Genomic DNA, 14,221 nt, shown 5'->3' with positions numbered 1-14,221 from the left:
ATTTCTTCCCTCCTACCTCAGAGACTCCCCAGCATTCCACCCCCCCTCCCATCCCTAATTTACGGGGCTGTTTGCCTCCTTGGCATCTCTCCGTCCCCTCGCCTGGAAATTGGCGCCAGGGGTGGGGTGGGGTGGTATTTTCTCAGTGGGAGTCCCAGGGAACTGACTGCTCCCCCCCACTACCCCCAAAGCCAGCTGCCTGCTCCCGCCTCAGCCATTAGTAACCCAGAGACGTGCACCTGTGTGGGGGCTCTCCTCAGCCCCTGCTCCCTTCCTGCACCTCCCACTCCTGCTCTGAAATGGCGCTGAGCGGGTTATTTATCGGAGCCAGCGCTGCTCCAGAAGGTCAGGACGGTGGTGTAAATAACCTCTTCTCGCCATTTCCCGGTCCCTCCAGAGCCTGCTCCCCTCCCCCTCCTCCACCTTTATTCGCACAAATGAATGTGGCTGGGCTGGCGCAGAGCCTGGCCCTGCATCTTAATGGGGCGGTGAGCTCACAAGATGGATTTAGCTGGGGGTTTTATGGTTGCCGCGGCGACAGGAGAATGCTTTGGTTTTCTTTCCCCCTTCCTCTGCAGGATTTTAAGGAGGGGGGAGTGTGGGGAGCCCTCCTCTGCACTGCAGTTTTGAAGGGTCTCCTCAGTCACCTCTACAGCTCATAAGATGGGCCTGCAATTCCAGGAGTAAGCAAGAGAGACCACATTAGGACCTCAGGAAAGGATGAGGGAAGGAAGGTAATGGGAGTGGGAAGAGCCTCTCCAGCATCAAGACATGAAACCGAGTTGTCCAGTCTTTCCTGCTGTATGAGAACCTGGCAATTAAGCTCAGCAACTGTGGGGCACCTCTGCCCGGAATCCCCCTCAGCAGGTAGAAAAAAAAAGAAAATGCTTGGGTTATCATCCCTGTAGTCCAGCATTGAAAGTTGGGATACAGGGGGCTGCATGAGGGCTAGGTATCTTTGTTTTTGCCTGTCTGAGAGGGGGAAGCAGTGTCCAGCCTTACTGTCTACTTATCACCCAGCATTGACCCTGGGTGGGGAGGGCATGTCAATGTGAGAGTTGGGGGGTGTTGCTGATCAGTGACAGTGTGGAGAATGGAGTTCTTTTTTTTTTTTTTTTTTTTAAGATTTTATTTATTTGACAGAGACACAGCGAGAGAGGGAACACAAGCAGGGGGAGTGGGAGAGGGAGAGAAGCAGGCTTCCTGCCAAGCAGTGAGCCGGACGCGGGGCTCGATCCCAGGACTCCGGGATCATAACCTGAGCCGAAGGCAGACGCTTAACGACTGAGCCACCCAGGCGCCCCAAGAGAATGGAGTTCTAACCAGTTCTCAAACTTGAAATTCTCTGAGCTTGTTTCCCCAGCCTGGCCTGCTTTGAACTTTTCCTGCCTTCTCTGTTTCCCACAAGGAATGGAACTCTGGTGCCCTGGCCTATCCAGTCCTTTGGCCAGCAATTTACTTTCAGGACTATGAGCAAACCTTCTCCAGCACTAACTAAAGCAGAAACTGGGGAGCAGGGTCTGATTATCTCCCTCCATTGGTCTCTGATTCTGGGCCTCTGGGTCTCTGTTTGTAAGCTTTTCCCTCTTCCCCAGGAGACCCTGGAAAGCCCCTCCTCCCCTCCCCCCTTCCTCCCCTTTGGATGGGAAAGGGACTGCAGCCTAAAACAGTGCCAGACACCTGCCTGCCAGATGTGGCGATTCCCCATTCTTTACCCCTCCCCAAATATCTATCCTTTACCCACCCCACTGAGCTCAGGCAGAGCAAGCCCCCCCACAGGGTGATTTAGTGCTGCAGCCCCTCTTCCTCAAGTGCCCCCCTCCAGCTCCTCTCCCTTCCCCTGGTGCCCCAGGCTCCCCTTTTCTTTCCACCGTGTCCTGCAGATGGCTTCCTGGTACAGCAACCTCCTACTCCATCCTGGGGTGCTGGCGTGTATAAGCCCCAGCTCCTGGGCTGGAGAATGAATGGATGGGGCAGAGGTGATTGGCCTCTTTCACCCATGGGAGAGTACATCAGCAGGGCTGAGGACAGTGGCAGTCAGAGCTGATGTCATTTGCACTGGTGGTGAGGGGAGGTGTTAGGGGAGGAGGAGGTGGGTGGGGAGGGAACCAGCACTCCAAGACTGTCTGCAGAGGAGAAAGGTCTGTGAGAACTCAGGTAGGCGAGAGAGCCCAGAACTGTGGCTGCCTGGTGGACATCACATCTTTGTTTCTCTGGCTGGGTCTCCAGATCCTGTTGCTGGATCTGGGTCTCACCATGACTCAGGAGATGCCCCTCAGCTCCTCCCATTCAGACTGACCCAAAATACACTTAAAGGGAACCTTTAGTTTTTACCCTCCTCTCCTTAGTGTTTGCTCTTTGTGTCTTTTCTCTCTTCCATCCTTTCATCTTTTTTCCCTTAGTTGAGCTTCTCTCCTGGTCATCTGGCTTTCCTGTCCCCCATTCCATCCCATATCATAACACATTATGGTCCCAGACCTCCCACCAAAGCAGGGCCTCATTCAGAGCCTCTTTTCTCCTTCCCATCACTCTGAGGCTCTGGGGTGGCAGTTGAGGTACCGGGAGATTCTTGGGCTGAAGAGCAGCAGAGTCAGGACAGATGGAGGGTCCAAGGAAATAGAAGAGAGGGGAGTAAGATAGAAAGAGAAGCACAGTGAGAGAGAAAAAGTGACTGAAAGACAAAGAGGCAGAGGCTGAGAGTTAGCAGAAAGCCAGCGTAATGAACTGGGAGAGTAAGAGAAACTGACACAAGTAAAGAGCAGCAAGTCTGGGAAGAGAAAAGAATGGAGAGATGGAGATGGGAAAGTCACAGCAAGAGAAGGCAGCTGGGGAGGGGCCAGCCCAGGGGCAGGCTGGCTCTCCTGGGCTCCCTCATGCTGATGGGCCATAAATCCTGGATGTGTGCATGCATGTGTGTATGTCTGTCTGTCTCAGTGTTTGTGCACAGCACATTTGTGTAGGGGTCTGGTGGGGATAAGTTTGAGTCTCACAATATTCTCATTCACCCATTTCTTCCAGCAGCTTCCTTCCTTGAGGCACCCCACACCAACCCCCATCTCCCAGTATTTCTAATTTCCCTGGGGTCATTCCCAAGGTACTTCCACATCATAAGAATCCTGGCTTGCTTACTGGGAATGCTGGCCTGCTGGAATGTGCAGTCAGGATCTGTAGAATCAAGAGGCCCCACCCCCTCGCTGCCCACCCCCAGTGCCTGCTCACCAGCTGCTCCTGTCCATCTTCTCCTCCCACTTTCCTTGTGTCTCCCCCCACTCCACCCTCCATGTTGACCCCTCCCCCAGCCTCTGACCCCCAGCCGCCTGGGGCCCTGGGTTGGAGGGGGAGACAAAGACAGGATTTATCATCAGGACAGAGAAGCAGCCAGAGACCAGGGCTGAGGGCAATGGCTGACTTCCCTGGGATGGGAGGGAGTGATTGGCCAGATGCTGGGAGGCTGGAAGCCTGGGTTCCAATGGCTCTGGCTCACAACCTCCAACTTTTCTCACTCCAACTTTGCTCTCTTCCTAGTCCCTGAAGACTTAGGAAACAGAGAGATGGTGGCCTCGAAGTGATTTTAGGCCTCTGAAGGAAAACCTGGGAAGAGGGAAGAGAGGGTCTTTCTCTTACGGATACTGAGGAGGATTTGGAAACCAGGGAGCAATCAGGCAGCAGTTGTTTCCAGGACTAGGAAGGAGTTCAGGTTTAGCACTGTGACAGATGAAATGGAGAGGGACTTCCTCTAATATAGAAGGACTTCTTCAGAATAGGCCCTGAGTGCCAGTAGAGAGAGAGAAATGTCATTATGGGTACTGAAAGACTTACTGGAAAGTAAAGGAAGACATGGAATTCCCCAAGGGTTACTAGCTCCAACCCTTCTGAGAGGGCCTTCCTCCCTGAGATCCCCAACTGCCTCCTGAGAGGTATGAGGAGCAGCTGGACCCTACCCTTAAAATAAAAAGACTATTGGCCCGAAATTGTCTCTACTCAGCAGGCAGGGTATGTGGTCAAGGAAAAGGAACAGTATGATCCAGGAGTTTCCGAGAAACCAGACTGTATATCTTTCTGTGGACAGCTCCTGCAGCTTCCCTACCTGCCCTTGGAGGCCCACTAGCCCCTCTAGCATCTCAGTGTGTCAGAGGGCTCCACAAACCCGCTCTGAAGCTCTCACACTCATTCCAACTCCTGGCGCCCAACATCCCACATCCTGCCTTTACTGTCCTGGGAGAAGGCTGCTAGAGTTACCTCCAAGTGAGAAGAGGGTGGAAGGAAGAGAAACTGAGGCAACTGGGAGCTTCCAGCCTACTGGCTTCTCACCACAATCCCACCAACCCTTTGCCACCCGGTATTTGGCGAAGGAGACCTTCTACAAGCTGAAATTACTACCTCAATTCCTGATGGAAAGTAAAAAATTGGAAATTTTAGGGGAAAAGGGTCATAGATTGGGAGAGGACAAAGGAATTGGGGTGGGGGATGGCACAAGTTAAGGAAAAAACAGGAAAAGGGAGAAGAGAGCATCTCGTTTTTCCTTGCTCCCCCTTCCCCCAATTGAGAAGGCAGATTTACAGCCTTGGTTTGGTGTGTGTGTGGGGGGGGTGAGCATAAGGAAGACAGATCTGCAGTTCTGCCCTCTGAGTGTCTGAGTACTTAGCTTTAACTCCCCCATTAGCATCAATCCCCATCTTGCTGCCCATCCGTCTTCTGACATCAGCTCCTTTCCCCTCTCTGTAGCCCAGGCTTTCTGACCCTAAGTGGCTCTTAAAGGGCCAGTCTAGACCCTTCTCTCCCTCCCTTCTCCCACTCCAGGCAGCAGAGTCTGGTGTGTGTGCTTGCATGCATGCGCTGTGGCTGTCCTTGCTAAAGCCATAGTGAATGGAGGGCACAGTGTGTGGGGAGGGGGCAGCTCTTCTCCAGCTCTCTCTCTTCTCTTTAGACAACCCCCCCCCACCCGCCATCCCACTAACCCCTATTTTTGTTCACTACCTACCCAAGCCCAGAGCAAGCCCTCTGACTGGGGTGGGGGTCACAAACACATGGTTCTGGGAGCTGAGGGCTGGAGAAGGCATGTGGATCACGGGATAGATCCTCTCCCTCCCTCATTTCCTGGAGGCCCAGGGCAGGGAGTATCAAGAACTACTGGCTGTTTTTAATTCTCAGCCAGCAGTGGGGGCGGACAGGTTGGAGGCTGAGACTCCTAGGAGATGCCCTGAGCCCCACATTCCTAGCCTCCTTTCCCAGGGACCCAGGTAGTAGTCTGTGGGGGGTGGGGGATTTCAAATCGTCCTCTCCCTATGATGGAGGTGACATGCCAGAGAAACCTGCCTCTGAATTTCCTGGCTCTTCTCCCCTATTTCTCAGCAACTGAGCTTAGGGGGGCAGAGGGGAAACTGGCTTCTCCCCACTTCTCTCCATCTTCTGCAGAAATGCTGTAACTGCACTCTAGGGTCTATAAGAATGCCAGGATACTTGGAAAGTTCCTCCCCCAACTGCCTTCAATCCTTTCTGCTGCAAAGATCTGCAGTCCTCTGAGGGGTTCTCCAGGGTAGTCAAACCCCCTTCCTGATATCTGAAACCCATTCCCCACCTCCCGCAGGGATCCCTTCTCTGGCTCAGGATGAGAGGGAACTGGTGGGTGGGGGCCTTGGGAAAGTGGTCACGCTAAAAATAGGAGCCCCCAGCTGCACCCCCCACCATGGCCCCTTATTTATCACCTTCCAAACCTCACTCTCAAAGAAGCATAAATATTCCTAATTCCTGAAGGCCAGCCCTGAACTCATAAATTTAACTGAGGAGGTGGGCAAGGGGGAGGAGTGAGGTGTAGAGAGAGGGGAATCCACCGCAACCTTGAAGTAGAACATGGGGGGGAGAAAAGGAGGGGCGCCGGACTTGACCCCATGCAGGCGCCTATGGGTCTTCGCAGGAGGAGTAGGCGTTATTTCTCTCAGTAGTTCCTGTGGGGATTAGTCTTTTCTCACTACACGCCCCCCCCCCCAACCTTAGTTCTGTCTTCTCCATTAGTTCTCCATCCTTCTCCCCCTTTTCTTCACCATTACTTTCCAGTTCTCCTTCCCTGCCCCTCTCTCTGACCTCTCTATTGCGCCTTTGCTCCTCTAAGCCTCTTCCTCTTCAGAGCCATTGTCTGAAGGGAAATTTGTCTCTTACTCAGTCTGGATAGTGAGGTTTGAAAAGAAGTCTCCCAGTTCTCGGATCTCCCCCGCTTCAGCCCATTTGCCCCTTCAAAGGCGCCCTGTCTTTTCAGTCTCTCCTTTCTTCTCCTCAGATCCCCTTCTTTCTGTCCCTCAGTCTCTCTTTTCTCCTCAGCCTTCCTTTTTTCCTGTCACCCCCTTTGATCCCCTCAGTTTCGCCTTCGCTTTTCAGTTCATTCTCTCTCCCTCTTCAGTCTTCTCTCCCTACTCTACTGTCACCCCACCCCTACCCCTCAGATCTCCCCCACCCATGTTTACCCCTCCAGTTCCCATCCTCTGCTTCGGATCCCCCCCCCACCACCACACCCCAATTCTCCTCCCGAGGGATGAAAGAGAAGGGAGGAGGGGGGCTGAGGAACAGGTACAGTGAGTGCGGTTCCTTGAGGGGAGGGAGAGAAAGAGGAGAAAGCAGGGGAGAAGGAGACGGAAGCGCTGGCGAGGGGAGGGGCATCCTCACTCCCCAGCTGCGCCCCCCCCTTCCCCGCAGCCACTGAGCCATAAATCAGGGCCAAGGCTGTTTGGCCAATGGTAGAGTGACTCGTAAATCGGTCTGTCAAGCTCAGCCAATGAGAGGAGGCGTTAAATCAAGTGCTGTCAGCGTTTGACCAATGAGAAGCCCTGGGCTGACCATAAATCTGCCTGTGAGAGACAGCGAAAGAGAGAGAGAGCGTGCGAGCGAGCAAGAACGGCCGGGGCGGGGGACTGGGGAGGGGACGCGGGGAGAGCGGGGAGGGGAGGTGGGGAGGAGGGAGAGAGGAGTTTAGGGGAAAAAAGGCGAAAACAGAGGTACAAGAGATGAAGACAGCTTACAGGAGAGACGGACAGATGGAGACAAAGAGAAGCTGTGAGAGAGAGCGTCAGAAAGTCAGCGACAGAGCTCGGGCTCGCGCGGGAGGCTGACAGAGATAAAGAGACAAAGAGAGAGAGACACTGACTCACACTCACGAGGGCCCCCAAATACAGACACTTCCCCGAGACACGCGTGAGCGCCGTACCGTGAGGGACCTCGTGCGTGGACACAGACGCGCCATGCACACGCACAGGAAAGAGAAAGCCTGAGAGAGAACCTTGCTTTTCTTCCGCTTTTTCCTAGGTTTTTATCGAAATTAGAGGCGGGTGTGTGTGCGTGGGCCGTCGAGGGTGAGAGGGGAGGGGGTTGTTTTCTTGCTAAGATCTGGCCTCTCTGGTCTCAGACTCCAGAGTTTCCTCCTGTGTCCCGTGAGTCATTTTTTCCAGTGATCGATAATTGGGAAGTCCCCCCTTAGGTCTAACTTCAATCTCTATTGCTGCTCCTTTCTACTTGCCTCCAAGGATTATGAAAAGTGAACCCTTTTACAGCCCCTCAGAGAATTGTCAACTTTCAGAATCTAAGAAGGGCTAAGCAGGAAGGACTTCTAGAGATTATCTGTTAACTTGATTCTAGTTTTAGAAAGGCAGCTGTCCTGTGGTGGTTAGACATGTGGGCTGAAGTGATACTCTGCCCTCAAATCATGGTCATACCATTTATTAGTTCTTCCACTTTGGACAAACTACTTGACCTCTCTGTGCTTCAATTTTTTCATTTGTAGAAATGTGATTATAATAAATACTTCATGGTAAATTTTGTAAGAATTACATGAAATAATATATTTATAGGGTTTAGGACAGCACTGGGCACATGGTAAGACTGCACCGCACCCCGAACTTTGTACATATGATAAAACCTGTGGCCCAGATAGTCCAGGATCCTGCTCAGATTCACAGAGCTAATTATCAGAAGGCCTTGACCGGAATCCTTGTCTCTACACTCTCTGGCTAATGTTCTTTATTGGTTCTGCTGTTCACCCCACCTGTCTGGGCCCCTGCCTCAGCAGCCTGAACTTGACTCAGTTTAGGCTGCTGTGATTTTTGTGGAAGAACTCTCAGAAATACATGTTCTGGATTAGGACACAGGATTCCTGGGACTTGGAAGTGTGTTGAATGTGAAGACATTGATCTGTCCACCCCGACTCTGCATGTTTCTGTCCTTGTCTGAATCTCTCTGGTCTTCACTTTGTTTCCCTCAAACCATGGACTCGGGAGCAGGGAGGGGATAGCATTTGGGCAGAGCAGCATTACTGTCATGATGACTCTCACATTTCAGTGCCTGCACAGTGCCCACCCTGCTCCCCCAACCCCAACTAAATAGACAATAAATATCTCATGAACAATAAATGTCTAATTCATTACTTTTTCCCCTAAGCTTTGGGGAAAAGAGAGAGGTGTGGATCTCTGGGTCATCACCGTTGCTGGCTGGATGGGAGGTGGTCTGTGGGCTCCCTGTCCCTTTGACACCTTATGTACTCAACAGGGACACCAAAAAGCAAACACAGAGAACCAGCGTCACCTGGTGGCCACAGGTACTTTCTTTAAGTTCACACGTGCGTGGCTGGGCTGACAGGATGTTGGTCATCCTAGAGGAAGGGAATGATATGGTCTCCCCTCAGCTGGACCCCTGAACTCTCTTAACTAGAGTCTCTGTTCTGCTCTCATAACCCAGGATGACAAGGGCAAGTCTGGGGAAAGTGAGGGGCCAGGACTTCAGCTGATTTAGCTCTGACCATTGTGAATGCTAGGGTAGCTGGAACCCCTCCCTGTCTGCCACTGCTTCAGCTTAGCTCAGTTCATTTCCACAGAGCAAGGAGTCCTCTTCCAAGACCATTCTCTTTGGATAGGGCAAGGGCCAGGGGGCTGGACTCATTGGAGTGGCTATCAAAGCTGGATTACAAAACTTTTCTGAGTTCAATAAAACTGTTTGCGTGGATGGGGTGATCCTGGCAGCAGTAGTTAGGGGCAGGGGCCATTTCTGGGAAGTTAAACAAAAAGACAGGGGGATCCTCTTAAACCAACTCATGTTTTATACTTGGAAACCCCTCAGTTGAAGGCTGTGTCCTAGGCCTACTGCTTCCTAACCCTGCTACGACCTAGGTCCCCCGCAAACTCTCAACTGTTAGGTTCCAGCTGCAACCAGTCCTGACCTATTATTCCCCAAAGACCACACCTGAGCATTAAAAGGATAGAATTCATTTATTAATAATAATGCACCTTGGGCAGTCTAGAGCTGAAGCATTGATCAAGGGAGGGAGAAGCCTGGTTTGAGGGTGGGGGGAAAGTTGTCTGTGAAAATGCCCACAGGTCTTACTTTCACCTACTCCCTACCAGCTGGCCATTTTAGTTCTGGAGGAGTCAGTCTTGGATTCTGATGACTGGGGACACAGTTCTAATGGAGCCTACAGAAACTCTGGGGCCTTCGTTTTAGGAGGGAGCCATAGGCTTGGCGGAACTGACGGTTCATGGCTGCATAGAGCACGGGGTTGATGCAACCATTGAGCCAGGTGAGATTGGCAGCGAGCATGTGGACAACACGAGGAGCAGTGGCGTTGGCGTCCAGGATGTTGAGCAGCAAGAAGGGGATATAGCTGAGGGCAAAACAGAGGAACACAGCAAAACACATCCGAGTCACCTTCCCAAACTCTGATGGGGGTTCCTGAGTTCTTTGGGCTCTTGTAGTTGGCCTGGTCTTGGCTGGTGCTTCTGGATGGCTTTGCTCTGCCATCTGCTTAGCTACCTCCCTGCTGCGCTGGTTCCGCACTTCTGATGAGTCCCATTCCATGGTCTGGGTGGTGGCAGAACTAACTGGCTCTGACGAAATCCCCTCACTGGGCCTTTCTGATGCCAGCTTGTTGTCCAGCTCCTGGAAATGACCAGGTATAGCCTCTGTCCCAGCCTCATGGTTGGACTGGACACTTGACTGCTTGTACTGATCCAGCGCCTGTGCTGCTCGCTTCACCTGGCGGTGGATGAGGCAATAGAAGATGCCAACACTGCCGAGCCCCAGCACAAAGTAGATGCCCATGAGGATGGTGGTGTAGGGCCGGCCTTGGCTGCGGTCAAAACTGCAGGTGCAGACTACAGGCACCAAGTTATAGATAGGCCAGAGAGGGGCAAAGCTGCCCACGCCCACCACCCAGGTGCTCACCAATGCCAGCAGTATCCCCTTGGCACTGAAAACTTGGGGAAAGAGCATAGGGTGGGCAATAAGGAGGTAGCGTGCCAGGGCAATAAGGCAGAGGGTGAGGATGGAGACAGCATTGGATGCAAAGAGGAGGAGCCCAAAGACTCTGCAGAAGGTGGCGCCAGTGCGCCACCGCAGGTGGAGGTAGGTGTCCACAGAGAAGGGCTGGAGAAGGGTGCAGTACAGCAGATCGGCCACTGTGAGGTTGGCGATGAGCAGGTTGAAGCGGGTACGGAGCTTGGGCTGGACGGCCAAGGTCAGCAGGGTGAGCCCGTTGCCCACGGTGCCTGTCACAGCTACCACCACCCCCCAGCTAACTGCAACATAACGATAGCCCAGTACAGACTCATGGTAGCAGGAGAAGTTGGTGACGGAGTTGTTCTGCATCATGGAGGCTAAAGAGGCGGAAGGAGTAAGGGGAAGAAGGAGTCAGAACCTGGCCTTGGACTTAGATCTCTTGAACAGCTCTGGGCCCCCGGACACCCGAACTGTTTTAGAAGCTCACCAGCCTCCTGAGCCATTGCCAGGCCTCTGCATCCTCAACCCTTCCTGAGATTCCCAACCCTCTCCTTAGGCTCTCTTAGTCCTTTCCCATTCTCAAAGATTGTCTCTAATTTCCCCAAATTCTTATCTAAATATCTCTCAGTGTCTGTCCACTCCAAACTCCAGGCCTCTTCAATATCCATCCAGATATTCTCAGTAACCCTAACACCCTCTGACTTTCTAATCTTTTCCCTTTCCCCTAAGACCACCCGAGTCCCCCCTCTCTATTCAGGATGCTACTATAGGACCCCCTGCCCTTGTCTGTTACACACACACAGGCCTCAGGTATTTTGTTTTGTTTTCCTATTTTTATCACCTGGGAGAAGAGGAGACAGAGAAAGTAAAAGTACACCCACCACAAAAAGTACTCACCTGGGTCTCCCAGTCTTCAATTCTCACTCCAGTGGAAAGAAGTCCAACTCACTTGAAGAGCAGTCTTTTCTTTCTGGTGGACAGTCAGGCTTCAAGACATGGTCTTATACTAGACTGAATAAGAAATCCCCCAGTTGGGCGCCTAGGTGGCTCAGTTGGTTAAGCGACTGCCTTCGGCTCAGGTCATGATCCCGGAGTCCTGGGATCAAGTCCCACATCGGGCTCCCGGCTCAGCGGGGAGCCTGCTTCTCCCTCTGACCCTATCCCCTCTCATGCTGTTTCTCTCTCTCTCAAATAAATAAATAAAATCTTTAAAAAAAAAAAAAAAAAAAAGAAATCCCCCAGTTACCCAACTTCCTCCCTTACCTCCCTTTGCTTTGGCTAGTGCAATCTGGGCCTCTCTGTCGAAAATCCCTTGCTACTAACACCAAGGCTGTTTTACTCCTTCCTAAAGACCTAAGCTCTGTTTCCTTCCCCTCTTTGCATAGCAGGACACTTATAAGTTCATTGCCAAGAATTGTCCAGACATGGAGACAGACCATCAGAATATCTGGGCCACTTCTCTAGGGACCAAAGAGAAAACCAAGTTTCAGGAGCAGCTGTGGACACCCTAGAAGCCTTGAGTTTGTTAGGAGGGAGCACTGCCTTTTTTCTCTCTGGGACTCAGAGATGGTTCAAATCGGGGGTGGGGGGCATGTGATACCCTAACACATCTGATAAAAGGAGCCAGATGAAGAAAGGTGGGAAAAAAAGCATCCAGGATTCTGGCTTCACTCCACACAGGGGCGCAGGCCACTATTCAAACATTCATTCATCTGTTCACTCAACTAACACGTGTTGAGTGCCTACTATGCACTGGACTCTGAGCTAGACACTGGGGATACAAGAAGGTAATGTACATCGGCTTGCACATAGTCTAGCAGGGGACATAGATATGTAAATATAAGATATGTAAATATATACATATTTAATTGATTCTCTAAAGTAGGGGTCAGCAAACTTTGGCTTATGGACCAAATCTGGGGCCGCCATCAGTTTTGTTTTGTTTTTTATTTTTTATTTTTATTAATTAATTTACTTTTAAATACTTTATTTATTTGAGAGAGAGAGAGAGCACAAATGGGGTGAAGGGCAGAGGGAGAAGCAGATTCCCCGCTGAGCAGGGAGCCCAACTCAGGACTTGATCCTGGGACTCTGGGACCACAACCCGAGCCGAAGGCAAAGGAGCAACCGACTGAGCCACCCAGGCGCCCTTGTTTTGTTTTTTAAAGTAGGCTCTACGCCCAACATGGGGCTTCAGCCAATGACCCCTGAGATTAAGAGTTGCATGCTCTACCAACTGAGCCAGCCAGGCACCCCCATCCCTTGCCCATGCCCATCTGTTTTCGTATGGGCCATGAGACAAGAAGGTTTTTTTCCATTTTAAAATGGTTATATAAGTACCTACACCTAGGAGCGCCTGGGTGGCTCAGTCGTTAAGCGTCTGCCTTCGGCTCAGGTCATGATCCCAGGGTCCTGGGATCAAGCCCCGCATCGGGCTCCCTGCTCCGCGGGAAGCCTGCTTCTCCCTCTCCCACTCCCGCTGCTTGTGTTCCCTCTCTCACTGTATCTCTCTCTGTCAAATAAATAAAATCTTTAAAAAAAAAAAAAAAGTACCTACACCTACCACAAAAAGTACTCACTTGGATCTCCCAGTCTTCAATTCTCACTCCAGTGGAAAGAACTCCAACTCACTTGAAGAGCAGTCTTTTCTTTCTGGTGGACAGTCAGGCTTCAAGTCATGGTCTTATACTAGACTGAAAAAGAAATCACCCAGTTACCCAACTTCCTCCCTCCCTCAGTTTTGCCTCTTGGCCAACACAACCTAAAATGGTTACCATCTGGTGGTTCAAGAAAAATTTGCCGACCCTGACTCTACAGCGTATCAGGGGCTTAGAGAAAAGGAGTGAGATTGCTAAGGAAGAGGTCAGGAAAGGGTTCACAGAGAGATATCTGAGCGGGGTTTTGAGTGATGAACAGTTTTTTGGGAGGAGGTAAGAAGAAAGACATTCTAGGTAAAGGGAACAGGATGCATAGTGTCACAGGGTTTAGGTAGAGGTGAACAAAGACTGGGAGGTAGGGAGCAACAGTGAGCAGGGCAGTAATTGAGGAAGTCCTTGTGTATCATGCTAAGTAGCTGGGGTTTTATCCGGAAGGCCATGGGAAAATTTGCACTCTAGTAGCTGTGAGTAAGGAGTGAAAGTATGCAGGCTAAAAGTGAGAGAGACTGGGGACACCCTGGTGGCTCAGTCGGTTAAGCATCTGTCTTGGGCTCAGGTCATGATCCCAGGGTCCTGAGGTTGGCCCTGCATCGGGTTCCCTGCTCATCGAGGAGCCTGCTTCTCCCTCTGCCTGCCGCTCCCCCTGCTTATATGCTCTCTCTCTGACAAATAAATAAAATCTTTAAAAAAAAAAAAAAAGTGAGAGAGACCAGTAAAGAGGTACCCGTTCAGACAAGAGTGAGGAAGGGCCTGAGCTGGGGCCAGGACTAGCTTCGTGCCATATGTGTAATCACACAGGGCCCTACACTTACATGGGGCTGGGGTTGGTTTAACACTCCACACTGTCTTAAGATCCATTTTGAACAAGTGGCCCTGCTTTTTCATTTGCACTGGGCCCACAAACTATGTAGCCAGTCCTGGTTAGGGCAATGGTTGTGGGAATAGAGAGCAACGATCAGGATGCATGGGTCATTAAGAAGTGAAATAGTATTTATCTAGGGGCGCCTGGGTGGCTCAGTCGTTAAGTGTCTGCCTTCAGCTCAGGTCATGATCCCAGAGCCCTGGGATCTAGCCCCACATTGAGCCCCACATTGAGCCTCGCATCAGGCTCCCTGCTCCGCAGGAAGCCTGCTTCTCCCTCTCCCACTCTCCCTGCTTGTGTTTCCTCTCTCACTGTGTCTCTCGCTGTCAAATAAATAAATAAAATCTTAAAAAAAAAAAAAAGAAATAGTATTTATCTAATGATGCATTGGATGAAGTTTTAGGAAGAGGGACGACTAGGATGACTCCCAGTTTTCCCAGTGGATGGTGGT

General features: G+C 51.4%; 1 protein-coding gene across 3 annotated transcripts; it reads right to left on the bottom strand.

Annotated features, from left to right (window-relative positions):
* Nucleotides 1–9,241: 9,241 nt before the first annotated feature.
* Nucleotides 9,242–12,893, bottom strand: GPR84 (G protein-coupled receptor 84). 3 transcript variants are annotated; one of them, XM_021686791.1, is made up of 3 exons: nt 12,831–12,893; nt 11,149–11,262; nt 9,242–10,628 (listed from the first exon to the last, which is right to left on the bottom strand). In XM_021686791.1, the coding sequence occupies exon 3, from the start codon at nt 10,621–10,623 to the stop codon at nt 9,439–9,441; it is 1,185 nt and encodes a 394-aa protein (XP_021542466.1). In that variant the 5' UTR covers nt 10,624–10,628; nt 11,149–11,262; nt 12,831–12,893; the 3' UTR covers nt 9,242–9,438. The 3 variants fall into 3 exon arrangements, with proteins under 3 accessions (XP_021542466.1, XP_021542467.1, XP_021542468.1); XM_021686792.1 differs by having other exon boundaries at nt 11,149–11,221; XM_021686793.1 differs by having other exon boundaries at nt 11,149–11,221; nt 12,815–12,834.
* Between the last annotated feature and the right edge of the window lie 1,328 nt (nt 12,894–14,221).

The sequence above is a fragment of the Neomonachus schauinslandi genome, chromosome 5 (genome assembly GCF_002201575.2).
Source record: "Neomonachus schauinslandi chromosome 5, ASM220157v2, whole genome shotgun sequence".
In the NCBI taxonomy this organism is placed as follows: domain Eukaryota; kingdom Metazoa; phylum Chordata; class Mammalia; order Carnivora; family Phocidae; genus Neomonachus; species Neomonachus schauinslandi.
The sequence above is the reverse complement of the archived record's forward strand: the minus strand, read 5'-3'. Positions and strand labels throughout refer to the sequence as shown.